The sequence below is a fragment of the Oncorhynchus kisutch genome, linkage group LG8 (assembly GCF_002021735.2).
Source record: "Oncorhynchus kisutch isolate 150728-3 linkage group LG8, Okis_V2, whole genome shotgun sequence".
In the NCBI taxonomy this organism is placed as follows: Eukaryota; Metazoa; Chordata; class Actinopteri; order Salmoniformes; family Salmonidae; genus Oncorhynchus; species Oncorhynchus kisutch.
Window position 1 is genome coordinate 56,438,594 of NC_034181.2, and position 27,934 is coordinate 56,466,527.

Below are 27,934 nucleotides of genomic sequence, written 5' to 3' on the forward strand. Positions count from 1 at the left end.
CACTGAGTGGATTTAACATCAGTAAGTTACATCAATAAGGGATCATATCTTTCACCTGGATTCACCTGGTCCGTGTAGATGTGTAATGAGAAATTGATATTTATTTCATTTCACTTTTTATATTCAATCTCCAGACAGATGGTTGTGGGGTTCACAACTCATTTCCAAGCATAAGAATCCATTCAACAATACTACTTGATTAAAAAAAGTGAAAATAATTCAGCTGGTGGATTGGGATCGGATTTTAAATGGTTTATTTCTGAATTGTACATAGATTAGCTTGTTGCTTGTTAGTAGTTTCATGTAAAACCATGTTCACAGTGAGCTCACAGCAGTGGAGACAGACATGTTTACATTGCCCTCAAAACAGTCTCATAGCTGTACACACCTGCATCTCACTTCTTCCCACAGGTTTAAATAAACTTTTACAAGTCTTAGTCTCCCTGGTTTAGTTGGTTTAGTTCATATGCAAAAAAAATATTAAAATGATTTAAACAAGAAAAATAAATTAAAATGCTAATAAAAGTCTAATTGGAAGTAAAAATTTGCGATACGGAATTACTCTCATCCCTCATGTCACACAAGTATGGCTATTTGACTGAGAAAAAGCAAGCACATCGAACCAATGTGGGTTTGAATGCATTGTAACCTTAATCTAACTATCCCAAACATATATATAATATTGATAAGGGTATCTACGTATTTTTACATACTAACCATTAGGGAAAATTAACATGTGAAGTACACAACATATTGTAAAGAAACTGCGAGTAACAGGTGAAAAACTGTGCATACCATCTCATCTTAATAAATACTTGAATTGTGCCTCGAGTGAAAGCTAGTGAAATGTCAAAAGTTGATGCACAACTGAAGCGTGAGATCGTTTCTGCATCCTTGCAGAGGCACCCTCTCGTGATCAGTTAACTTGCTGTGTACCATCCTGTCCTCCAGGGGTCGCTCATATAGTCACCCAGCCTAAACCACTGCCGAATGCTGCCAGTCACATGACAGAGGAGAGCTCTGCAAATATCCTTCCCTGGTATCCTTTGCAAAAGGCACTACTGTACTGGTTATTTCTCTCACAGAGGATAAGTTCCATGGGATAATGACCTCCATTCTTGTTATTAATCCTCTAGTAGTTAAGGAAACAGTTTTACATTTGGACTGTATTCCGGTTTCATTATTCTTGAAATTAAGAGCAACAGCTGTCTCGACAAATACAACAAGCACATCCAGTCTTCTGGGGGACTGTCTGCGCTGGTGTTGCTGTCAGTAATTCTCATGACGTCTGTACTCTGTGGTACCATTGGCTGCATTTTTTGGAGGGGGCCCAGGAAGGGGGCGGGTCATCAGGATGTGACGACCTGGACGTAGTTAGCAGGGTAAAGGCCCACATCTCCGTTGGCCAGCTGCCCTTTGCACCAGCCCTGCTCGTCCTCCTCGCCCATCTTCATTAGCTCTTCACCTGAGTGATGAGAGAGCAGAAAGCACAGGGGAACATGCTTAATAATAGCAACTCGCACCGTTTCATCCAGTCCCAGGCATATCTGGAATTTTCCACTGACACCACCTGCTGGGAGTGTGAAACACCTCCGTGCAATTACATGCACCATAATTCATCCATATTCATGTAATGTACTGGACTTCTGAAACTCAGATTTGTTACAGGGACCACCACAAGGCGGCAACATAATTACCGGTGTACATCATGTTCTCACCACATCCAAAAGAAATTACTTAATTATCGACTATATCACCTCTTAGTTTAGTCCGAGGTGCTCTTCTTGAAAGCAAAAGCTTAGTGTGCGAAGGCTTATTTCTTCTCCAAAGGATTGTTAACCCCTACCCCGTCTCAAATCATTTGGCCTTTTGTGATCCCTCAAGACTGGAACCAAAGTAGACCAAAAGCAAGGCCACAGTGTTAAAGTAAGGTCTTCTAAGATCTCTCTACACTTCAACTTCTATCATCCAATATCCTCTCCAAATCCAAGGGTACACGACCCCCCCCTCTGTGTAGACATCTACTAATCTAGGAGATCCCCCCCCCCCAGACAAGGACATTAGCTCGCAGTTAGACTGGGCTCTAATGGGGGCTCAGGCTGGTTAAGCTCCACTGGGAGGGAGACTTGAGTGTGACCCCACCAATCAGAGGGGCCAAGCACTGCCTTAACGACAGCTTTATTTTCACTAGCATAACAAGGAGGGGGTCGTCGTGATCATGGGAATTAACTGCTAATCAAAATAACAGACAACGTTACCCTGTGCCTTTTAGCTGGCAGGAATCATCTAGGATAAAGAAGTTCATTTTGTGAAGTCTCGACAAATGACGTGGTTCAGTTCAAGGTAATTCATAGACATTTCAAAAACCATAATCGTCATGACTATCAATTGCAACACTTACCTGCAGTGTTGGGTTTAAACATGATTATCATTTGATAATAATTTTGCTTGACACACCATTTATTGCATTCTTGTTATATACACATCCATTTTCAATTCTAGATGTTTATCTTCAACCAAAGCTGTAAATACAATGTTTCAAACAGGGTATCCTATGAAAATTATATCAAGATATATATATATAGGAAATCAAATCAGACCAAAGGGAACCAAGGCTGATCCTATGCAATACATATAATTTCCATTAGAATACAAATGATATTGCTGCAGTGTCTTCAAATCTGATGCTAATGTGTAAATCACACTTGTATTAATTCTCCCACTGTTCAACATGTTTCGACCAAATTAACAAATTATTATTATTTCCCCAAACAAATGGTGAATTAATATCCACGCCACTGGTTTAGCAAGACAAAGTGAGCTTGTGGCTGCCATGCAGACATTGGTCCTCGTGTCTGTGTTGATGTCCAGTGACATTAATAGGCATTAGTAGAGATTAATACCTGCTTTAAAGCTCAGCTCATCCGCCTCCTGCCCAGTGTAATCATACAACGCTCTAACTCGTACACCTTCTACCTTCTCCTCTTCCTTCTCTAACCCATTAGCGGCGATGACCTTTTTGGGGATGTCTTCGTCAGACCAGTCTGATGAGTAGTCTTTTACCCCTCTGTTGACAGGAAAGGGGGGGGGGGGGCAGAGGGTTAGTATACCTTGGCAAAAAAAAGAGCAAAACAAATCTATTACTTTGTGTAGTCCTACAAGGATGGTATGAAGAAAACAATGAATGTGTCATTTTCTCTTCCAAACTATACATTAGAGGCTGCAACCAGAAATCAAACAAAATGTCTTGTAACGCAGGGCCATGTATTCTCATTATATCACTGTAGCAATAACTTTAACCAACAGAGGGTGGTAGAAACCACAGGTCTCCCCCCCAACAAGTTCCATGAAAGGCGACACATTAAATCAATATACCTTCATTTGATCTCCGTGCTCACACGCCAAGTTAGAGCGACACTGTAAGAACATCTACTGTGACTGGTGTACGTATGTTTAACTGAATACGGAGGTTCAATTCAAAACGCATGAACACGGGCACAAGGCCTCTGACTCAGCACTAGTACAAACACTAATTAGAGGCCGTAGCTCTCTGATACAGGAAGTTGGTAACCGTGGTCCCCCATGGAGTTAAGAAGACAAGACAAATATAGTAACAGAAGCCAAACAGTTTCTTCGAAAAGCTGGAATAATTGGAGTTGAAACACCTCGGGAGGTATACGTCTTTGGAGCAAACCAGCTTTGGCGCAAACCAACAGGAAGTTAACACAATAACTAAGTCATCCTTTTGTTTGTTATGTTATTGGCCTCAAGTACCAATGTTAATTCTTTATTACAAATAAAAAAAGTACTCTTCAAACATCCATTGTCCCGTGGGAACAGTGAGTCAGAACAACAAGATACCGTGCTCCACAACTATTATTCCCAGTCTTTCCTGCTCCATTCAAAAGGCAACTATTGTATTATAGAAGAGGAAAGACAACACACTAACATTGTTAAGTACCTGTCCTAAAGCTGAGAAGAACAATTCATGAATAGTGGTGCAGTCGGACAAAGAGTCATCCCTAGCTCTACATTTGAACAACTCATGTGGTACAGAAGCTACGGTGGTAGTGCAGGGCAGATAGGTCATGTGCAGGTCACAGAGCGCACCAGTTACCTGGTTGTCTCCTGAGGGGTCTGGGGTGCCTCCTCGCTTGAAGGGACAATGTTGGTCAGGGTGACCACGTCCTCCGCCCGGCTGTTCCTCACCTTCTGGTTGGAGATGGAGCGGTTTGACTCAGGGGACCATTCCTGGACAAACATCTATTTATTTATATGTGAGACTTTAAAAAGCATGGAACTATTTTAAATGTTTTCTAACTATCACCAGCTGGTAACATATCGTTTTCTCACACATACAGAGGCTTCTTCTAAACAGTATAGTTTAGTATTGAACACCACCGAGTGAAATATCTATTGTATTCATCTGGCCTAGTCTGTTTTATTTTATCAATGCAGTCAAGACCACACCCAAAACACCACAAAAGATCAGCCACCTCACAGACCTGTAATCTAAACCAAATCACCATACAAATGAAAAGATGGAGAGAAAACAAAATAAAACAGTTCACTGAGGATACAGTTTCGCCAGTCACATGATGATGCATCATCTTTGGGATGATACTAAATAACCAGAGGGCTTTTGAAGCCCTGTGCCTAGTGCCAGATCCACTACAGAGAGCTATGCTGCTCCCCAGCCAGGACAAAGGGGCCCCTGTGTCTGGGTGAAACCAGCGGGAATGCCAAAAAGATTCCTAAGGCGAGGAGAGCTGCCTCATTCTCACTCCCCTCAAGCGTCTCAGTGGCTTTGCCTGGAACTGGAAACCAATGCCGGTTTCCAGATCAACACGCTCCTGCGTGCCAACCAGCTATCGCCAGCTTTAAATTGATCATTATGAAGTAGGAGGATTTGTTTTGTGTTCACAGTAGCTGGAATTTTCCACTAAATAGAAAAATGGCCTCCTGCATGTGCACTAGAGTGAAGGTGGTGACTGAGGAGCAGTTTTAAAATGGTCAGTTTTTAGGAACCTTGAGCTGTGTGTGGGGTGGTCAGAGCAGGCATTTAGCTCGGAGAACACACTACAGTATTCCAGAACCAACTCAGGTCCACATGTCACACAAGGGCCCATTCAGTGTCATCCCAAATTGGAATTTACTAAGAGTTCAAGCAAGAGCTCAATATGGCTCTCTCTATGGGGAGGATTTCTTAATTTTATGAACACCTTTTACAACATTTCTTTGGCAGATAATTTGAGGTTTCATACACTGCTCAAAAAAATAAAGGGAACACAATGTATCTCCAAGTCAATCACACTTCTGTGAAATCAAACTGTCCACTTAGGAAGCAACACTGATTGACAATAAATTTCACATGCTGTTGTGCAAATGGAATAGACAACAGGTGGAAATTATAGGCATTTAGCAAGACACCCCCATTAAAGGAGTGGTTCTGCAGGTGGGGACCACAGACCACTTCTCAGTTCCTATGCTTCCTGGCTGATGTTTTGGTCACTTTTGAATGCTGGCGGTGCTTTCACTCTAGTGGTAGCATGAGACGGAGTCTACAACCCACACAAGTGGCTCAGGTAGTGCAGCTCATCCAGGATGGCACATCAATGCGAGATGTGGCAAGAAGGTTTGCTGTGTCTGTCAGCGTAGTGTCCAGAGCATGGAGGCGCTACCAGGAGACAGGCCAGTAGATCAGGAGACGTGGAGGAGGCCGTAGGAGGGCAACAACCCAGCAGCAGGACCGCTACCTCCACCTTTGTGCAAGGAGGAGCACTGCCAGAGCCCTGCAAAATGACCTCCAACAGGCCACAAATGTGTATGTGTCTGCTCAAACAGTCAGAAACAGACTCCATGAGGGTGGTATGAGGGCCCGACGTCCACAGTGGGGGTTGTGCTTACAGCCCAACACCGTGCAGGACGTTTGGCATTTGCCAGAGAACACCAAGATTGGTGTTCGCCACTGACGCCCCGTGCTCTTCACAGATGAAAGCAGGTTCACACTGAGCACATGTGACAGACGTGACAGTCTGGAGATGCCGTGGAGAACGTTCTGCTGCCTGCAACATCCTCCAGCATGACCGGTTTGGCGGTGGGTCAGTCATGGTGTGGGGTGGCATTTCTTTGGGGGGCCGCACAGCCCTCCATGTGCTCGCCAGAGGTAGCCTGACTGCCATTAGTTACCGAGATGAGATCCTCAGACCCCTTGTGAGACCATATGCTGGTGCGGTTGGCCCTGGGTTCCTCCTAATGCAAGACAATGCTAGACCTCATGTGGCTGGAGTGTGTCGGCAGTTCCTGCAAGAGGAAGGCATTGATGCTATGGGACTGGCCCGCCCGTTCCCCAGACCTGAATTGAGCACATCTGGGACATCATGTCTCACTCCATCCACCAACGCTACGTTGCACCACAGACTGTCCAGGAGTTGGTGGATGCTTTAGTCCAGGTCTGGGAGGAGATCCCTCAGGAGACCATCTGCCACCTCATCAGGAGCATGCCCAGGCGTTGTAGGGAGGTCATACAGGCACGTGGAGGCCACACACACTACTGAGCCTCATTTTGACTTGTTTTAAGGACATTACATCAAAGTTGGATCAGCCTGTAGTGGGGTTTTCCACTTTAATTTTGAGTGAGACTCCAAATCCAGACCTCCATGGGTTGATAAATTTGATTTCCATTGATCATTTTTGTGTGATTTTGTTGTCAGTACATTCAACTATGTAAAGATAAAGTATTTAATAACAATATTTCATTCATTCAGATCTAGGATGTGTTATTTTAGTGTTACCTTTATTTTTTTGAGTAGTGTAAATACTATTTGATAATCAGTAAATACAGTGAACATATTTATTATTATAAGCTTGCAATTTGCATTGTAACTCATGTTCGCTCAAAGTCAATAGACAATTTGTTTACATAAAGAAAGGTTAGACAGACAATGTCCTTTACCTCAAACTGTGGCCAGTTCATGCTCATGCCAGGTCCATGGGTGTTTCTCCACCACCTCAGATCTTCGCTGTCATTGGCTGCAGTGATGGTCTGGCCCAGGTCACGGTACAGGACCTTGAATCTAAGGGACAAATTCCCTCTGTTAATCACTGGAGTCACATTACCCGCACTTAACACAATACTGTGGTCAGTGAGCAAGATGGTTCAACACGTGTACGGGATGCAAAGTGCAATTATCTAATGCGTACATCTTGGGTATAAATACATCGGATAACAGGGGTATGTGGAAAAATGAGGGCACACGTTTCAAAAAACATCTCATTACAGGAACATTAAAAAAAAGACTACCATTTTTTTTTTAAAGGGGGAGGATATGCTGAGCTCCACAAATAAAACTGAAATCACAGTAGCATTTTTATTTTGTTGCGGGATTGGTGGACTTTATCCAGTCAAACCCATAGATAATACCAAGCTATAAGAATGTGGCAAAATTCCACTGAATATTTGCTCAGCCGGAAGGCCAGACCAACCATCAACAGTTCCATGGTCACCTGGCCCTTGTCTAAATAGAGTAAGGACCTGTTATGAAAGACTGGTAGTTAATGGACAACACCGGCAGTTGAACATTCCCTCCTTGTGTACACATACTGTTGAACAGAAACGTAGGCTAATTCTACAAAATATTTGCAGTATTAGATTCCCATGCTCAAAGTTTACTGTTCAATCTTGAGCAATTTATGCAACTGTAAAACATGACTAAGGTCTCAACACCATACCTGTAAGCAGAAAAGAACGTCCAGCGCCCAACTCAAGACGCGGGGAATTGATTTTTGAAGAAATGTATTTGTGAACCAAGATGTTTGTTTGTTAACTATAAATAGATGTGTCCAGAAAACAAAAAATTATTACCTCCCTCAAGATATTTGACAGTTGACTTACAAGGGTCGAGGTACTAGGTCAGCAGAAGGTGTGATTGTCATACCCATCCTTGCTGGAGAGGTCCAAATGTTTGTGAATGTCCAGCAGGACCTCCTTGAAGAAGCACAGCCTGTTCTTCTCGGCCTCCTGGGTGATCTCAAACACCTGCTCCATGTCCTCCATGTAGCGTGGGTTGCAGCGGTTCAGCTCCTCCAAAGCCTTCTCGTAGCGCTCCTTCGCCTGGAGTTGAAAAACCAGACACACAGCAAACTATACATCTAGCTTCAGACACAGAATCGCCATCTTTACGTGCAAAAATATTATACCATTTGTAATATTTATACATTTGAAAGAATTCCTGGCTTTGGTGTGGCTAAAGTTGTTCATTATGGGGTGTAGTCTCAAGAGATTAGCTGTGGGCAAGTAAACCGAAAAAAATCCCGTTTTTCAGGATTTACTGTATAAATTACAAACTATCCCTACATTTTAAATTAGGTGGAGCTCGGTTTATAGGAAAGCTTTTGATTACTAACTCAACTTCAAAATGGGAACTTACGCTGCACTTCCTACAGCTCAGACATAGTGGAAAATTAACAGCCTCCATAGGTCCAGCCAGTCAACAACAAAAAACAGCTCCCAGTCTTTCTGCTCGTCACTGCAAGGCTGCCACCTGACAAGCCTCATCACGCCAAACAGTTATGTTTTTTTATTTTTAAAAAAGGCACGTCGGTATGTGCTTCCCCACCCACAATTTCACACTTGATGACAGGCTGCCTCTAGACAGCACACCCAACTAAAACAAAGCTTTGTAGCTGCACTGAGCCAATTACACCGACACCGCTTTAGACTTGCCAAATTTTTAAGCAGTTTTGTTTACACTCCACCTTGACAGTATATCTTTTTGTTTCGGTTCCATTAGCTGAACCTATAAGGCTGGTACAAATAACATATTGAATGCTCAAGAGGTTGGCTTGTTACATGCTGTACTTTAGCCCATGAACACAAGTAAGAAAGAAAAAACGAAATGACCTCAAGCCTCTTGACTAACAAATGTTATGGAACCTGATGACTACCTAGATGAACACTTATTGTTCACATATGTGGAGTTTCAGTACCTTCTCTGCTTCCTGGTTGCATTTCTCAACACGGTCTGTAAATTTGCGGACCTCTTCCTGCGACTTGGTGGGGTCCGCCTTGGCATGGGTCTCGCGAGTCAAAGCAGTCTTCTCCTCTTTACGGGCCTGCTGGTAACTCTTCTTAGACGACTCCACCTTGGACAGAGGAATTCCTCTGTTTACTACCACCACCAACCACACATTTATTGTATTTGGTACAAGTCATTCCCTAGGCTCTAGACCTCAGCTGAATCTGGTAATTAATGGTGTGGCTGTTGAACAAATCGAGGAGACCAAATTACTTCGTGTTACCTTAGATTGAAAACGGTCATTGTCAAAACATATAGATTGAATGGTTGTAAAGATGGGGTCTGTCAATAATAAATCAAATGCTTTTCACACCACACTCCAAAAAGAGAGTCCTGCAGGCTCTAGGTTGTCTTACGCTGATTATTGTCCAGTCGTGGTCAAGTGCTGCAAGGAAAGACCTAGTTAAGCTGCAGCTGGCCCAGAACAGAGAGACACATCTTGCGCTTCATTGTAATCAGAGGGATAATATAAATAGCCTCTCTTGGCTAAGACTTGAGGCGAGACTGTTTATAGAAAGTAGTGACACAGTCAGTGTTGAAAACTCCTAATTGTTTGCATATTCAACTAAAACACAGCTCTGACACAAATTCAAAGCGTACAGTATTATATAGAGCCATTATTGCATGGAACTCCCATCGCGTAAATGAACAGCAATCCTGGTTTCAGAAAACAGATAAAGCAACACCTTACGGCACAATGCCTCTCCCCTATCGGAACTAGATATTTCATGTGAATGTATTGATACACTACATGACCAAAAGTATGTGGACACCTGCTCGTCAAACATCTCATTCCAAAATCATGGGCATTAATATGGAGTTGGTCCCCTATTTCCTGCTACAACAGCCTCCTCTCCGCTGGGAAGGCTTTCCACTAGACGTTGAAACATTGTTGCGGTGACTTGCTTCCATTTAGCCACAAGAGCATTAGTGAGGTCGGGCACGGATGTTGGTCGATTAGGCCTGGCTTGCAGTTGGCGTTACAATTCATCCCAAAGGTGTTCAATGGAGTTGAGGTCAGGGCTCTGTGCAGGCCAGTCAAGTTCTTCCACACTGATCTCGACAAACCACTTCTGTATGGACCTTGCTTTGTGCACGGGGGCATTGTTATGCTGAAACAGGAAAGGGCCTTTCCCAAAGCACAGAATCGTCTAGAATGACATTGTATGCTGTAGAGTTAAGATTCCCTTCACTGGAATTAAGGGGCCTAGTCCAAACTATGAAAAACAGTCCCAGACCATAATTCCTCCTCCATTAAACTATACAGTTAGCACTATGCATTGGGGCAGGTAGCTTTCTCCTGGCATCCGTCAAACTCAGGTTCGTCCGTCGGACTGCCAGATGGTAAAGCGTGATTCATCACTCCAGAGAACGTGTATCCACTGCTCCAGAGTCCAATGGCGGTGAGGTTTACACAACTCCGGCCAACACTTGGCATTGCGCATGGCGATCACAAGCTGCTCGGCTATGGAAACTCATTTCATGAAGCTCCCGACGAACACAGATATTGTGCCGACGTTGCTTCTAGAAGCAGTTTGAAACTTGGTAGTGAGTGTTGCAACCGAGGACAGACAATTGTACGTGCTACAGCACTCAGCTGTCCCGTTCTGTGAGCTTGTGGGGCCTGCCTCTTCGCGGCTGAGCCATTTCCACTTCACAATAACAGCACTTACAGTTGACCGGGGCAACTCTGGCAGGGCAAAACATTTACGAACTGACTTGTTGGAAAGGTGGCATCCTATGACCTTATTGAGCTCTTCAGTAAGGCCATTCTACTGCCAGTGTTTGTCTATGGAGATTGCATGGCTGTGTGCTCAATTTTATACACCTGGGTGTAGACGAAATAGCCAAATCTACTCATTTGAACGGGTGTCCACACACATATATACACGGTACATATACACACAAAAATATGTAGGCTGTGTGCCATTTTAAAATGGATGAGAAAGTTCGTCAATTAAATGATTAATTATAATTTTTTTAACATTTTCAGTCCTGTGGGAATCGAACCCACAACTCTGGTGTTGCAAGATACATTTTCTATCAACTGAGCAACACGGGACAAGCAACATTAATGTTCTGTATTTTGTCATATTTCATGTTTGGTGTGGACCCCAGGAAGAGTAGCTTCTGCTTTCGCAACAGCCGATGGGGATCCTAATAAAATGCCAAATCAAAACACAATATGTACAACTGATCTATTATTGGTCATTCAGGGTTGATGATGTATGAAGATTAAACGGGTAAAAAAAAGAAAGCTAAATGAGTAGAGCAACACTCACGTCCTTCAGTTTCCGAACCCAGGGTTTTTGTGCCTTGCGGAAACCTTCCTCTGCCTCCTTTGTCTCCCGGAACCCTCCGATCATCTGCTTGTGGAAGGCATCTTTCTGCCAGTTACGGACCTTGTCGCTGTCCTCCACAGCCAGGTGCTCCTTCAGCTCCATGTGGATCTCACTCAGCCTATCAGCAGCATTCATGAAGGCATGCCACGCCTTCTCCAGGGTGCCATACTGAGGCCCTTCAGGTAGAGAGAAATCACAGGGTTAACGGACACGTTTCACGCCAATAACACATGGCTCCAAGTCATTCAATGAGAGTCGTTATCCAACCAGAGAAATGACCTACACTACCGGTCAAAGGTTTTAGAACACCTACCCTTTCAAGGTTTTTTTTCTTCACATTGTAGAATAATAGTTAGGACATCAAAACTAATTAAATAACACAATCACGTTGTAACCAAAAAAAGTAAAGTCAAAAGATATTTTCTTGTACTTGAGTAAAAGTATTTGGTTTAAAATATACTTAAGTATCAAAAGTAAAAACATCAACATTCCTTATATTAAGCAAACCAGATGGCACAACCATCTTGTTTTTATTTATTTACAGAAAGCCAGGGGCTCACTCAAACATTCAGACATCATTTACAAACGAAGCATGTGTGTTTAGTGAGTCCGCCAGACTAGAGGCTGTAGGGTTGACCAGGGATGTTCGGTTGATAAGTGAATTGGACTTTTCCTGTCCTGCAAAGCATTCAAAATGTAACTACTTTTGGGTGTCAAGGAAAACGTATGGGGTAAAAAGTACAATATCTTAAGGAATGTAGTGAAGGAAATGTTCTTTTTTTACTAAAACGTCACCCCACTACCAGGCAAACTCACCTTTCTCCACCACGCCCCTCCACTTCTTGGCCCAGTCACTCAGCTGCTGGGAATAGCCCTTCTCAATCTTGGCCCGCTCCGCGAAGCAGCTGACGAGCTCGTTGCACAGCTTGTGTCCATCGTCGATACGCTTCACCGTCCTCTTGTAGTGCCCCGGCTAAGTAAAGATGGACATATACTTGTGTAAGAAAGACCTGCTACATAGGGAGAAAGTCGTGGAAATATGGCCGTTGACTTGCGGTTTAGAAAAATGTAACAGTTCGAGAGAAGAATGGGAAAAATTTGACAACCCACAGTTGACCTCTGCCTACAGAGAGCACATGAACATCTGGACAATCATCCAGAGGGGCCTTAGGTTGCAGAAAATGTCAGACTTAAACAGATGTCAATGCCTCAGCTTATTTTGTTGACTGCTGCAGAGGATATGTAGTACATATCTATGAAACCATTCAAAATTAGCTGAAATTTCAAAATTTGTACCTGTCAACATAGCACACAAAAATCAGACGGATTTGTCTGCTGGTTAAATGGGAATGCCACAGGCCAACAGAGCAGGTGACTACTGCTGCTAGTTTCCCTCAGAGCAAGTGATAACTTGATGGGGCAGGCCTGATGAGGTGGGGCAAAAGAGGAGCCAATGGGGGGGGGGGGGGGGGGGAACCTCATAGCTAGGGCATGGAAATATAAATCAGCAGGGACTCATTATGTGTGTTGCCCATGCAAATGATGGAAGGCTGCCCGAGGGGGGCAGTCCCGTGGTAGTCCTACTTCCACACTAGATTGGTCAGCGCCACAGGGTTGGCAGCCCTGAAGGGGTGTAGTTGTTGAGCTTACCTCCCAGAAGCTTTCGCAGCTCCCGACGTCTCGCAGGTCTCCATTGGAAGACATCTCGGGGTCGCCTTTACAGCACAGAATGATGGCGGCTATCTGTTATAACCGAGGGGAGAACAACATGTAAGACTGTCGATGGACTACAGAGCTGGATATAGTTATGGGAGTCAAATTCAAGAGAAAAATGCAGGGAAATTGCCAAAAAGCAACAGCAGAAACTACCATGTCATCACAAGGGAAAAGTAAATTACTGCCCTACTTGGCAAGCCTCCATAGGGTTAATACAAGAGCAGTGGCTGGGCAGAAGTTTAGTAAAATAACTGAGTTTTCATTTCCCCCTTCTTTTCACCCTGACCCTGCTAACTTTCATGTATTTTCTGATGAAGCGATCCACTGGCATTACACCACATCCTTAGTCTGTAGAAAAGGCCCCATAGCTTCTCCTCACAGAGCTAATGAGTCTACCCTAAAGGTGTAATCCAGTAATCCCGTAGGGTGAGGGGAGAGAAAGGAGCAGAGCAGGTCTCACCTCTGAGTGTCTGTCTCTGTCAGAGGATTGAGCCGAGGCAGACTAGTTTTAGCCAGGCTGGGGTTGCATGAGATAGATAAATGATGCCCTGTCATTGAGGTTAACCCATCACCACACTTAGTCAGCCATACTAATAGCAGGTCTTATCTGTTGCCAACCAAAATAGCTGATATGTTTTTCAAGAGCGAAAACTGAGAGACATCCACATTCCTTGAGCTCTTGTACTCTCATATGCTTGAAAATAACACTTGTTGCATGGTCAATTGACCAAATAATTGATTTTAAATTAAAACAAATTGCAAAAAAAAAAATATCCAATCCATTTTTAAAATTCCCACCTCAAAAGAAATGAACCGTGTACAGAGTTCACACTTCCCTATACATCCACTTCCCCTGGTCCTGTTCCTGATTGTATTACCTAGCAGTGCCAAGGTCAAATTGCTTCCTTTGACAGACAACAACTTGGAAGGAAGACTGGGGATTCTGGGGACATTCATTACCAAAGCTATCCAGCGTGATTTTGCACTGCTAAAAACACCAGCCGCTCCCTATCAAGTCTGAAAACCCACAATTGAAATGAAAAATGAATAAAAAGTAACTCTGCAAAAGGATTTAACCAAACCTGTGGACTTCGTACAGCACAAATGCTGAACTATAGACGCAACATTAAGCAATCTGTGGCATTGTGTTGTGTGACAACTGCACATTTTAGAGTGGCCTTATTGTTCCCAGCACAAGGTGCGCCTGTGCAATGCCGTTTAAAATCAGCTTCTTGATATGCCACACCTGGTCAGGTGGATGATTCTCTGGGAAAGGATAAATGCTCACTAACAGGGATGTAAACACATTTCTGCACAAAACTTGAGAATTAAGCTTCTTGTGCTTATGGAACATTTCTGGGATTCTTTATTTCAGCTCATGACCCCTGGGACCAACACTTAACGTCGTACTGCATGGGGCAAAATGGTGGTCACACCAGATAACTGATTTTCTGATCCACGCCCCAACTATAAAAATAAAGAAAGGCATCTGTGGCCAGATGCATGGCATAGCTGTATTCCCAGTCGTGTGATCCATATATTAGGGCCTAATTAAATGAATTACAATTGCCTGATTCCCTAATATGAACTGCAACTCAGTAAATTATTTTAAAATGTTGCAAATTGCGTTTATATTTTTGGTCAGTGTATACACTGATTCACGCTTTCACCATCTGGTAGTCTGACGGCCGGACCTGGGTTAAGACGGATGCCAGGAGAACGCTACATGCATAGTGCCAACTGTGAAGTTTGGTGGAGGAATATTGGTCTGGGGACGTTTTTCATGGTTCGGGCTAGGCCCGATACAGTATACAAGGGCATTCTAGATGATTCTGTGCCCACTCCTGTTTCTGCATGACAACATCCACATTATCTAAGCAAGGTCCATAGAGAAATGATTTGTCGAGATTGGTGTGGAAGAACTTGACTGGCCTGCACAAAGCCCTGACCTCAACCCCATAGAACACCTTTGGGATGAATTGGAATGCAGACTGAACCAGGCCTAGCCGCCCAACATCAGTACCCGACCTCACTAATGCTCGTGGCTGAATGGAAGCAAGTCCCCACAGCAATGTTCCAACATCTAGTGGAAAGCCTTCCCAGCAGAGTGGAGGCTGTTGTAACAGAAAAGGGGGGGGGGACCAACTCCATATTAATGCCCATGATTTTGGAATGAGATGTTCGACGAGCAGGTGTCCATATACTTTTGGTCATGTACTGTACATGAGCTCCACCATTTTTCTGAGAAATTATAGGTAATGGACCTACAAATATGATAAACAACCACAATTCCATCCAAGGCATATATGTAAAAGAAAGGCCGAATAACAGGTATCTTTTGGTTATCACTATGGCAACAGCATCCAGGAACAATAAAAAGCACAATATTTACATCTTGCAGTTAAAATGAGGAAAAGTAATATAAACAAATGTTATATTAATTATGCCAGAAATGGCAGTGGAAACACCTTTATGTGCACATATTGATATAATAGCCATCATATCGAAGTCAATTTAGAGTCAAGCGTTGATATGGTGTTTGGTTCTCCCACTACGACTCAGGAAACTATGCAGTTTATTAAAATAGATTAAATATATGAACCTCACCATAATAAAGCGCTGCTCTACCATCAGGGCAGGTCCTACAGGCCCTAGTTGTTGCACCTGGACTACTGTTCAGTGATGTGGTCAGGTGCCACAAAGAGGACTAAGGAAAACTGCAATTGGCTCAGAACAGGGCAGCACGGCTGGCCCTTGGATGTACACAGAGACAATAATAACAATAATATGCATGACAATCTCTCCTGGCTCAAAGTGGAGGAGAGACTGAATTCATCACTACTTGTATTTGTGAGGTATTGACATGTTGAATACACCGAGCTGTCTGTTTGAACTACTGGACACCCATGCATACCCCACAAGAGGTCTCTTCACAGTCCAAGTCCAGAACAGACTATGGGAGGCACGCAGCACTACATAGAGCCATGACTACATTGAACTCTATTCCACATCAAGCAAGCAGTAAAATTAGATTAAAGGCAGATAAAAAAATTAACTTTATGGAACAGCGGGGACTGTTGCTTCACAAACAGACACAATAACAGACGCACTATACACACAAACGTAAACATGGATATTGTGTTGTAGATATGTGGTAGTAGAGTAGGAGCCTGAGGGGACACTTAATGTGTTGTGAATGTATTGTAACATTTAAAAATGGCAGGAACTAACGGAAAGCTGCTGGCTAGAACGCAGGTGCCAAGACCAGAGTAGACACATTCTATTTAACACAACAGTTTGTGACAAAACAAATTGGTAGAGTTGAAAATGCAATGGGAAAACAGCGAATTTCAGAATTTTTTTATTCGGTACATGAAAACATAAGCTTAACGGTACATTATGTGCACTTCATCACACACTGATTTTAACCCACAACAAGTCCAGTTGGTGTAAACATAACACTGTCTGTAAAAAACAAAAACATTCTTTATGTGGATTCTAGAATAATTCACGTGGAAATGTGTCCCGATTGAATGGAAACCTAGCTAACGTTAAATTGTTACAATCGCAATTTCCTTAGAACACCTTTGGTGAGTTCTGCAGTTTAGACATTCAATATCCTTGAACTTCCTGCTGGCAAGGAGAAGAGGGGTGGTGCTGTGGAATGTATGCTAGCAGGGAGAGGCATTTCCCACAAATACGCCAAAACAGGAAAATGAGAGGCTCACTTCAGCAAGGCCTGCTAATTGAAAAGTCAATATCTCAGACCCCATCTCAGAGTGGAAAAGTTGGGTGGAGTGGGGCTGCAGCACGACAACAGTGATTGAGGCCCCGGGGTCAAGTAATATAACCCCTGAACGTTGATGGAAAACCAGCAGCTCGTAAGGCGAGGGTCAAGTGATTCAACCACCACTAATCTCCAGTCAATAACCAGTTGACGGCATAAGTAAGACATTTCAGCAGCTTGAGTAATCGAGGTCACATTGGATTCAACATAGTGATACAAATTCAGTCCCTGGAAGGGCCAAAGGCTCAGATTCAATAGATACTAATATGAATTTTTTTTTTTTTACAGATGCCATACATTTATGGAAACTAGGGATATTATACTGTCCTGGGGGAGGGGGGGGTGTATATTGAAATCACAAGGATAAGAGCAGAAAGCAGAGCACCCATCTATAGAGTACACACAATACATACTACAGAAGATTAAATCTGTACACATGACAGGCTACAGAATCACACACTCTGGTATATGGGTCTTTCTGCATGTAGCCTTTACTCAGAGATTACATGCTCAATCTTTAGCATTTGTTGAACCCTATAAATTACAATTTTAAAAAAATACTCAAAAATAAAAGGTGGAATGAATAAAATGAAATTCCTTGCCCGACTTCCCTTTCCATTAAATTTATATTGTGTAACAAAAATCTTGACAGCAACCTTTCCTTATTGAGGACCATAGAGTTTTCCTAAATGCTGCAGAAAACAAAGTATATGACAAGCATTAAGGAAGACCCCTGACAATTGAAGGAACATAACTGAGCAACAAATTTCCACACAGGCCCTGTAAGCAACAGACCATGTGCTCCCGAGTGATGCAGTGGTCTAAGGCACTGCAGTGCTAGAGGAGTCACTACAGTCCCTGGTTCGAATCCAGGCTGTATCACATCCGGCCGTGATAGAGTCCCATAGGGCGGCGCACAGTTGGCCCAGCATCGTCCAGGTTTGGCCGTCATCGTAAGTCAACGGACTGTGCTGCAGGCTTTCATTTGGACAACATCCCTGTGTCAGAGGATGTTTACGTTCCACCAGTCACCAACCTTGTTTAGGCAGTATGCTCAGTTCATCCTGATCACTTAGCAGAACTGGAATTTGTTTAAATATCTGGGAGATTAAATCCTCAGCGGGGGGCATGGCTGACAGAAAACAGCGGGTCCTGTTTAACAGAGGGATTTGGCTCGAACGCTGCTGAACCCTTCATGGAAAAGGGCACTAGTCGTCTCAAGTCAGAGCTGGAAACAAGTATTTGTGGGCAAGTAGGCCGTGGACTGAACAACAGAGGTAAACTGGATACCAAATGGCAGCACATTCAGAACCCATTATGGGTGCTTTCACCCCTCCCCCTTAGATGTGACTGAGAACACGTACCATGTGGAACTGGTTTACTTACATTGCTTAGAAACACTACCTGGAGAGATTAAGTTCTATTGTATTTGTAGAGTACTGAAAATGTCTCTTCTTGGAATGTTACCCATGCTGACAGAGTAAGAGAATGAACACAGGCTTGTGTTTCTATCCAAAATTGGGTCAGATTAACAAGAAGCCAAGAGCTCGTAAACCACACTGGAAACTTGTAGTCAATCTGATTAAAATGTATACGAGCAGCATGGGCAACTCTTATTTTCACTGAAAACGCTGTTCAAAAGTCTGAGCAAGCATAGAATGTTCTGCAAATAATTTCCTTGTTGGATTTCTGCAACACAGTGCAGTCAGAAAGTATTCAGACATCTTGACTTTTCCACATTATTACGTTATAGCCTTATTCTAAAATGTATTAAAATACACCCCCCCCCCTCAATCTACACACAATACCCCATAATGACTAAGCAAATAAATCATATTTGACGTTTATAAAAAATATATATATCTTATTTACATAAGTATGCAGCAGACCCTTTACTCAGTACTTTATAAATGTACCTTTGGCAGCAATCTTCAGGACTCTCCACAGATGTTCAATCGGGGGTCAAATCCAGCCTCTGGCTGGGCCACTCAAGGACATTCAGACTTGTCCCAAAGCCACTTCTGGGTTGCCTTGGCTGTGTGCTTAGGGTCATTGTCCTGTTGTAAGGTGAAGCGTCACCCCAGTCTGAGGTCCTGAATGCTCTGGAGCAGGTTTTCATCAAGGATCTCTGTACTTCGCTCCATTCATCTTTGCCTCGATCCTGACTAGTCTCCCAGTTCCTGCCGCTGAAAAACATCCCAACAGCGTCATGCTTCACAGTAGGGATAGTGCCAGGTGTCCAGATGTGACGCTTGGCATTCTTGCCAAAGTCTGAATCAATCTTTGTTTCATTAGACCAGAGAATCTCAGTTCTTTAGGTGCCATTTGGCAAACAAAGCGGGCTGTCATGTGCCTTTTACTGAGGAGTGGCTTCCGTCTAGTCACTCTACCATAAAGGCCTGATTGGTGGAGTGCTGCAGAAATGGTTGTCCTTCTGGAAGGTTCTCCCAATTCAAAAGAGGAGCTCTGCCTTATTGACCATCGGGTTCTTGGTCATCTCCCTAACCAAGGCCCTTCTCCCACGATTGCTCAGTTTGGCCAGGCAGCCAGCTCTAGAAAGAGTCTTGGTGGTTCCAAACTTCTTCCATTTAAGAATGATGGAGGCCACTGTGTTCTTGAGGACCTTCAATGCCTCAACACAATCCTGTCTCCGAGCTCTACGGACCACACCTTCGACCTCATGGCTTGGCTTTTGCTATGACATGCACTTTCAACTGTGTGACTTTATATAGACAGGTGTGTGCCTTTCCAAATCATGTCCAATCGATTGAATTTACCACAGGTGGACTCCAATCAAGTTGTAGAAACATCTCAAGGATGATCAGTGGAAACCAGATGCACCTGAGCTCAATTTCAAGTCTCATAGCAAAGTGTCTGAATACTTATGTAAATAAGGTAATTTTTTATTTTAAATAAATTAGCAAAATTGTCACACACAAAAAAAAAAAAACTTTCCGCTTTGTCATTACGGGGTATGTTACGGGGTATAGAACAAGGCTGTGTAATGTGGCTCTTTCTGGGTATAGATCGTGGCATCCACCTCGCTCTCCGACACGCAGGTTCTGTTCTCAGGTTGTAAATTCCTGGCGGAGACTCTCTCCCCTGGCCATGCAGAAAGAGAGACACAGAGAGATAGGATTTCACATGGCAAACTCCTAAATCCCCAAAATGGGAATTTGATACAAAATGCCCACTTGTGAGAAGGTGGGAATGGTCCGTGGACACTTAAGGGACGGGTATGACGAGTGTTTAATTTGGTAACCTCGAGAGGACAGGAAACACAACTGTCTCTCTGAATATGTACATTTATTAAATATGGGGTTTGAATCCAATTATTGTATAAAATGAATGAGTAAAGATGAAACTGTGAAATAATGTAATGTTAAACCTTCATTGTGAAAGAATTGTATTCTACAAATAAAAACCCCTCCTGAGGAAATCCTCTACAGACCACGCAAACCTCTGTGTAAGCTGAGGTGGCACAGGTTTGAGTACCAAGACTAAGCAAACCCAAACATATCTGTATGGTACTCTGAAGTATCCATTCTAACCACAAAATACTTTGCTCTTCAGAGATCACAACGACACACTGGGCGTAAATATATATTGAATGCAATTATTCCCAAATGATTGAGCATTCATGTGTAAAGAATTAGCATTTCAATTAATTTAATTATCAACTGAGAAGTGACTACTTTTGTCTTACCCACCCACTTCCCTTTGTCCACCAAGCAGTCATATCGGCTTAGCCCACAAGGGAATCACCCCTATCATTTCCTTGTAACCATATCTACTGTGTTTGTTTATGCATTTCTGTGATTATTTAGTTAGTAAATAATTAAGACAATTGGTGTATGGATAATTCATAGTAAAGGCTGGGTTCGTGCAGATAAACAATTTACGACATTTGGAATGAGACTAACATGAGGTAAAGAATAATTCATTAATTAGATGACTAATTGATCAGATATTAAAATATCTGAAGAGTAATTAGGAAAATTATAACTTTGTAATCTGAAGGTTTTCAAGGGTGCCCAGACTTCCTAGTTAATTACATTTCCATGATTAGTGTAATCACATAAATAGTATTACAGAGAATTTATTTGATAAACAGTCCTCACTTTAATAATGCCAAAGACACAACAGCTGTAACATAACAAAATGTGGAAAAGGGGTCCGAATACTATCCACTGTACAACTCCTAAATATAGAGCAGGCGTGCACTGAACACAAGGTGATACTCCCACAGAATTTCACAAACCAAAGCAAACAGTTGCGTTGCTACCCAGCAAAGCAAACACTAGTGCTGCAGCATTAAAATGTATGGCATGCAAGAACTCACCAGATAATATTAATCATTGATTGCTATCGATAGTGACTGAGTAACACCTTTTTTTTGCGGTGAAAGACTTCACACATTCTAATATTCAGATTGGAGGCCAGGCATTCTTATGTGAATTATGGTATAGATGTCGACCGATTAATAGGCACGGACGATTAATTAGGGCCGATTTCAAGTTCATAACAATCGGTAATCAGCATTTTTGGATGGCGATTATGGCCGATTACATTGCAATCCACGAGGATTGCTAGCTAGCATTAAACTTATCTTATAAAAAAAATTCACATAATCACTAGTTAACTACACATGGTTGATGATATTACTAGTTTAACTATCTTGTCCTGCGTTGCATATAATCAATGCTGTGCCTGATAATTTATCATCGAATCACAACCTACTTCCCCAAACGGGTAAAGATTTAACAAAAGATTATTCGCGAAAAAAGCACAATCGTTGCACCAATGTACCTAACCATAAACATCAATGAGTTTCTTAAAATCAATACACAAGTATATATTTTCTTAAACTGCATATTTAGTTGAAAGAAATTAATGTTAGGCAATATTTACTAGGGAAATTGTGTCACTTCTCCTGCATTCTGTGCAAGCAGAGTCAGGTTATATGCAGCAGTTTGGGTTCTTCCTAACAAAGACCGTAATTAATTTGCCAGACTTTCACATAACATTGCACAACCTTCAATGTAACAGCAATATTTAGACTCAGGGTTGCCACCCATTCGATAAAATACAGAACAGTTCTGTATTTCACAGAAAGAATAAACTTTTGTTTTCAAAATTATAGTTTCTGGATTTGACCATATTAATGACATAAGGCTCGTATTTCTGTGTGTTATTAGATTATAATTAAGTCTATGATTTGATAGAGCAGTCTGACTGAGAGGTGGTAGGCAGCAGCAGGCACGTAAGCATTCATTCAAACAGCTTTCCTGCAGGGTAGCCTAGTGGTTAGAGCGTTGGACTAGTAACCGGAAGGTTGCAAGTTCAAACCCCCGAGCTGACAAGGTACAAATCTGTCATTCTGCCCCAGAACAGGCAGTTAACACACTGTTCATAGGCCGTCATTGAAAATAAGAATTTGTTCTAAACTGACTTGCCTAGTTAAATAAAGATAAAAATAATTTGCCAGTAGCTCTTCGCAATGCTTGAAGCACATCGCTGTTTATGACTTCTAGCCTATCAACTCCCGAGATTAGGCTGGCAATACTAAAGTGCCTATAAGAACATCCAATAGTCAAAAGGTATATGAAATACAAAATGGTATAGAGAGAAATAGCCCTATAATAACTACAACCTTAACTGGGAATATTGAAAGACTCATGTTAAAAGGAACCACCAGCTTTCATATGTTCTCATGTTCTGAGCAAGGAACTTAAACGTTAGCTTTTTTACATGGCAGACACTGCACTTTTACTTTCTTCAACACTGTTTGTGCATTATTTAAACCAAATTGAACATGTTTCATTATTTATTGGAGACCAAATAGATTTTATGTATGTATTATATTATGTTCAAATAAGAGTTCATTCAGTATTGTTGTAATTGTCGTTATTACAAATATATATATATTTTTTTTAATTGGGCCTATTCATCAGTATTGGCTTTTTTTTGGTCTTTCAATTATCGGTATCGGCATTTAAAAACCATTTTTAAATCAACCTATAGTATGGTAGAGAGGAAGACTGAGGGAGATGACAGAAAGCTCATAGCAATATCGCCAAAGGTCAGACAAACTACACAATCCAAAAATTCAGTCAGAGCAACAACAAAAGACTAACATAAAAATGCATTATCCACAAATTGCATAGGAGTGGAACCCAAAGAGGACTTACCCAAGATTAACTTAAATGAGATGGGATGAGGTCAAAGATGAGGTCCCTGTCGAGGAACTCTGCTTTCTCTGTGGTACTGGAAGAAAGAAGAAGTGTGTGACACGGAGAAATGGAGTATGGAGGAGCACAGCATGAGCAGTGGAGGAGAACCACTCACGGTCAGAGTATGATGGAGGCTGGCAGTCAGATGGTTATAATGAGTCCTGGCTCCAAAAGGTGGCAGATTCTGAATTAGAGAGTGAAATGCCACACACAGAAGTATTGGATAACCAGTCATGGGTGTGCTGGAAAACGACAGTGTGGTGGTCTTGGAAGAGACCCTCAAACTATGGAAGGTCATGAACACAACTAAAATAACCTGCTAAGAATCAAATAAAGAGAAGGAATCCATTTGAACACCATAGAAATGTTGGAACTTCAGCCCCAAGGTTAAGTTACCAACCCTGGGCTGGGGGGGGGGCTTAGACAAGGTTACTTACAGATGAAGTCAAATATATTGGCACCCTTGCACTTTAAAAATGGAGCAGAAGGTGGGTCCCCTTTAAAAAAAAATAAACTGGTCAAATGGCTATTTTTACCTTGAATGCACCTGCAACTTACCAGAGGTGAGAAGTTACACGAATGAGAATTTATTGAATAGTAAATGTCCTTTTTTTTAAATGTATTTAACTTAAGTGAATAATCTTACATTTAATTAAAAATATCTTCCTTTGCAGTTGTAAATCAAACAAATACGTGAACACTAAACATTCTCAATTTCAACTAGGGGTTGCAAGTAGTAACTACTGTAGCTAAATAGCCAGCTAACCTCTGATTCAGAGGGGTTGGGTTATATGCGTAAGACACATTTCAGTTGAATACATTCAATTGGACAACTGACTAGGTATCCCCCTTTCCCTAACCTCTGTAGCTAGCCAGCAAGCAACGCTAAAAGGGATCGCAAACGGGTTAGCATAACTAGCCCCACCCCCCCAAATATGTTTTTCTAAATATTAGCAAGCCGAATAGCATAAGGCCAGTAAACACGTCCCTCATACGCTAGGAATGTATTTCCGCAAAATACGGAATGAAAGGTGTCTCTCGGTCCCAAAACTTGAGTTTTCTGGAGACTTGTGGGAGGAGTGCTGATGACGTTGCCCACTGTATTAGCATTCGGTAGCCTGATTCCGTCCAGACTGAGGAGAAATCCGCAAACAATGCATCCCAGACCAACTCCTGAAGTGGTCAGCCAGATCTGAACACAATCAGACCACAAAGCGAATTGTGCATCTAGACCAGTCTTTTCAATGCGATCTTTGAATTCTGATAGCAGAAGATGCATGTAAGTGTCAAGTGTAGACAACCAAAAAAACTGAAAGCAGGTGACCCCCCCCAATGAAGGCATGACTGACAACTGAAGTCATGGATTATTTCAATGAGTGACATGGCTTAATTACATAAGCAGGCAGGCTAAAGGATCTGGATAGCACAGTTTCCCCAAATGTTTTGGTTTTTGCCCTAGCACTATACAGCTGATTCAAATAACCAACTCATTATCAAGGTTTGATTATCATCAAGGCCAGGACAGATTTTTGGAAAACCCTGTGGATAGGACAGTGGTGCAAAGTGTTCTCCACTGTCACCAACTGATACAGGAATGTTTACAAATGAATGTTGTGCATACAGTTCCTGAGGTGAATCTCATACTCTTATTAGATTCATTGTTTGAAAGATTAAAGAATATTTAGTGGCTGGTCAGTTGCACACGCAAGAAAAGAACTCAAATGCCACTTCAATTCTAGTGAGACATCCCGAGTTCAAGCCCAATGGTTTGCACTGCTGCAAATCTTCCATGGAGCACTTACCCCAGTAAAAGGATCCACTGTTTGGCCACAGCACAGCTCCATGTACCCTACCCTAGAGGGCCAAGTGAGCCTCAAATCCCAGTGTTGGTAATGTGAAACAAAGACATGTTTGTTCCACAACCAATGTCCAATAACTATTTAGAACAAAGGAATAAAAAAATTAAAAGCAGCAGTCATCTGCTCTGTGCTAAAATCTCTGAGGTGTCAGTAATCAAAACAGTTTGCGACAACAATGAAAAAATGAAAACCAGTAGTACTGAGGCCCTCAACGACTGGCTTTGAATATCTCTGTACTTTAGTTTCAAGGATTGTAAGCGGGAATAATCTAATGTAGGAAGGAGTTAGAAGCAATGTCAACTATCAATGGACAGCGGCTCCCGAGTGGCCTAACAGGCCGACTTACAATACTCTCGTCACGTGCATTGCGAAATAAATTCCGAAGTCTATATTATTCAATTATTGCACCAATGATCGTCTACGTTGTCAAGGGCTAAAATAGAAGTCAGTTCTATTTCTGATGCAAGTCCTGCCTCTCCAATCTCATTTATTTTATCGAAGCAGGAACCCACGTGCAATCTCCTCATTGGTTATACCCACGTGGTTGACTGAAAGAAGAACAAGGTCAGTGGCGGAAATCCACCTAATTTATGATAGTTGCCAATCACAATATAAAGTCAAGAGAAGAAAAATCCTGGAAGGAGGAGAGATGACTGTAAACAATTTGGTTGACCGTTTTGTTTGGATTAATTGGTGAGTAGAGGACCTTGTGCATTTTAGGTAAAATAACTCAAAAATACATTTATGCACGATGGCGCGTGCGCAGCTAGTTTGGGTTCCGTGTAAGGCTTTGCATCTCAGTGCTAGAGGCGTCACTACAGAACCTGGTTTGATTCCAGGCTGTATCACAACCAGCCGGGATTGGGAGTCCAATAGGGTGGTGCACAATTGGCCCAGCGTCTCCCAGGGTTTGGCAGGGGTAGGCCGTCATTGTAAATGAGAATTTGTTCTTAACTGACTTGCCCAGTTAAATAAATAAATATATATATATATTTAAAGTACAGTTAGTACTGGCCTACACAAAACAAGCCAAAGGAAAAGTCGATTCAGCCTTATTTTAGCTATTTGCAGATGGCCCGAATCTCTCATTTCTAAACCACAGTTCTCATGGCGCAGGATATTCTCAATGCCAGCTCTCCCGGCTCAAGATAGAACAGCAGGAAGGGTTATTTAAGCAATGAGAAAGCTTGGCAGCAAGTGTGAGACCACAACAGGCTACATTATACACACACAAGGTCTAATGCAGTGTGCCTTAAAGTTAGGCAAAGGCATTGTCTCAAGGTGATGTGTCATACATTAACATGGTGTACCATGCCCAGGCCAGTGTTCCCAAACCAGTCCTCAAAGAATGGCTGAGGTCCCAGGATAAACATATGTATTGCTGTGTAGCCTAAGACCAGAATAAAATCCAATTCTGTTGGATAAAGAAAGCTGTTTTTCTTAACAATAACTAGCACAAGTATCAGACTAGCCATACTCTAAAATATTCTGTACAGATTTTCATGCTGGTATCAGGCATATCAGGGGTCGTTCTTATAAACGGCTCAAATCTATATTTCTATGAAATTACACTTGCTTTTTAAAAGGGTGGGGTTGTTCTCATATTGCAACAGAGAAATGCATATCCAATGGGAGGTTCCTCAACTTATCCTGTGTAATTTAGCCTATGGATTTTGGCAGTTCTGCTCAACAATACAACGAATAGCCATGTTGTTGATCTATTGAAAAAGATTAAGCAAATGCTTTGTCTGTCAGTTGGCCTACACAGCGTTTATTAATCTCAATTTCATACACAACCCGTCAATTCTTTAATGTTTGCCAACATAGCTTGCTGTCCAATAGCAGTAGCATAATAGTTGATATCCATTGAAGAGTGTAGACTACAGTAGCCCAAGGATAAATGGATTGTTCCATAGCCTTGCCTTGCCCCCCCCCCAAATACACATAGAAGACTATTTAAAAATCACATGTTAATCCAAACAATGTAATAACGTACCATGAGATAGTCACCCATCAACACGATTCACGATGCATGTTTGATCTTACATTCATGGAGTCGTAGTTACGCCTATGGTTTAGCCTAGCCTGTGTGATAGGTCATTATAGGTCATTATCGACACAACGTTAACTCCTGTTCAAGGCAACAAATGGAACAAACGCAAACACGAGTCAAATCGTAAGAAAACTGTAACCACTCGGCGACCATAATAGAATAGAACGTGTCTACTTTGTTTCCATCCAGTTTGCGACCTACCTGTTGCAGCTTCAAATCCTTAGTCACTCCGCGCTGGAGAAGCTCACCAACTCCGGAGCGAAAATTCCCCAAAAGCAATCCCTTGATCAAACCAAATTGGCGAGAGACGCAAACAGTATTATTCTCTTCATAACCGAGAGTGCATCAACAATTTCGCTCGAGAACTTTCCCAAAGAAAGCGAAGGCCATCGTAGATACCACTCTGCCATTGCAACGAAGTTATTATTATTCGATTTCCTGCCCCCTTCAAATTCACGAGGTAGGCCTAATATCATCGGCGGTAAATTGGTTAAATGTACTTTAGTTAGAAACAGTACAACATAAGCCCCAAACCTTGTGCTATCCGGCGGGTACGTAGATACAAAGCCAATCCTCCCGGATGTTCTGGAGAGGTCTCCAAGCTGTGTAATTAGACGCGGTGGCGAACCACAATATCCATTCATCCAATTACATGCGTTAACCCTTTACTGACTAGAGATGAGTCAACAGCTCACAGTGACAATTATTGTCAGGCCATGTGAATCAAACCTTTTTCATTAATTGTCACTCAACACATAGGCTACAAGTCTACTTGACATAACATAAGTGTCCGTGGAATCAATATATTTTATTGATTTATGCCAAACACTTGTTGCTTGGTCAACTACCTTATTCAATTACTTGTGA

General features: G+C 42.2%; 1 protein-coding gene across 6 annotated transcripts; it reads right to left on the reverse strand.

The window, feature by feature from the left end:
• Window positions 1–237: 237 nt before the first annotated feature.
• On the reverse strand, window positions 238–27,859 carry LOC109895535 (protein kinase C and casein kinase II substrate protein 3). Of its 6 annotated transcripts, XM_020489264.2 has the most exons (12): window positions 27,602–27,716; window positions 27,269–27,349; window positions 23,114–23,189; window positions 13,070–13,162; window positions 12,236–12,392; window positions 11,360–11,595; window positions 8,989–9,144; window positions 7,938–8,113; window positions 6,956–7,076; window positions 4,118–4,251; window positions 2,904–3,067; window positions 240–1,465 (listed from the first exon to the last, which is right to left on the reverse strand). In XM_020489264.2, the coding sequence occupies exons 4-12, from the start codon at window positions 13,121–13,123 to the stop codon at window positions 1,350–1,352; spliced, it is 1,314 nt and encodes a 437-aa protein (XP_020344853.1). In that variant the 5' UTR covers window positions 13,124–13,162; window positions 23,114–23,189; window positions 27,269–27,349; window positions 27,602–27,716; the 3' UTR covers window positions 240–1,349. The 6 variants fall into 6 exon arrangements, with proteins under 6 accessions (XP_020344855.1, XP_020344853.1, XP_031686554.1 ...); XM_020489266.2 differs by lacking the exon at window positions 27,269–27,349 and having other exon boundaries at window positions 238–1,465; window positions 27,602–27,859; XM_031830694.1 differs by lacking the exon at window positions 23,114–23,189 and having other exon boundaries at window positions 390–1,465.
• Window positions 27,860–27,934: the final 75 nt, after the last annotated feature.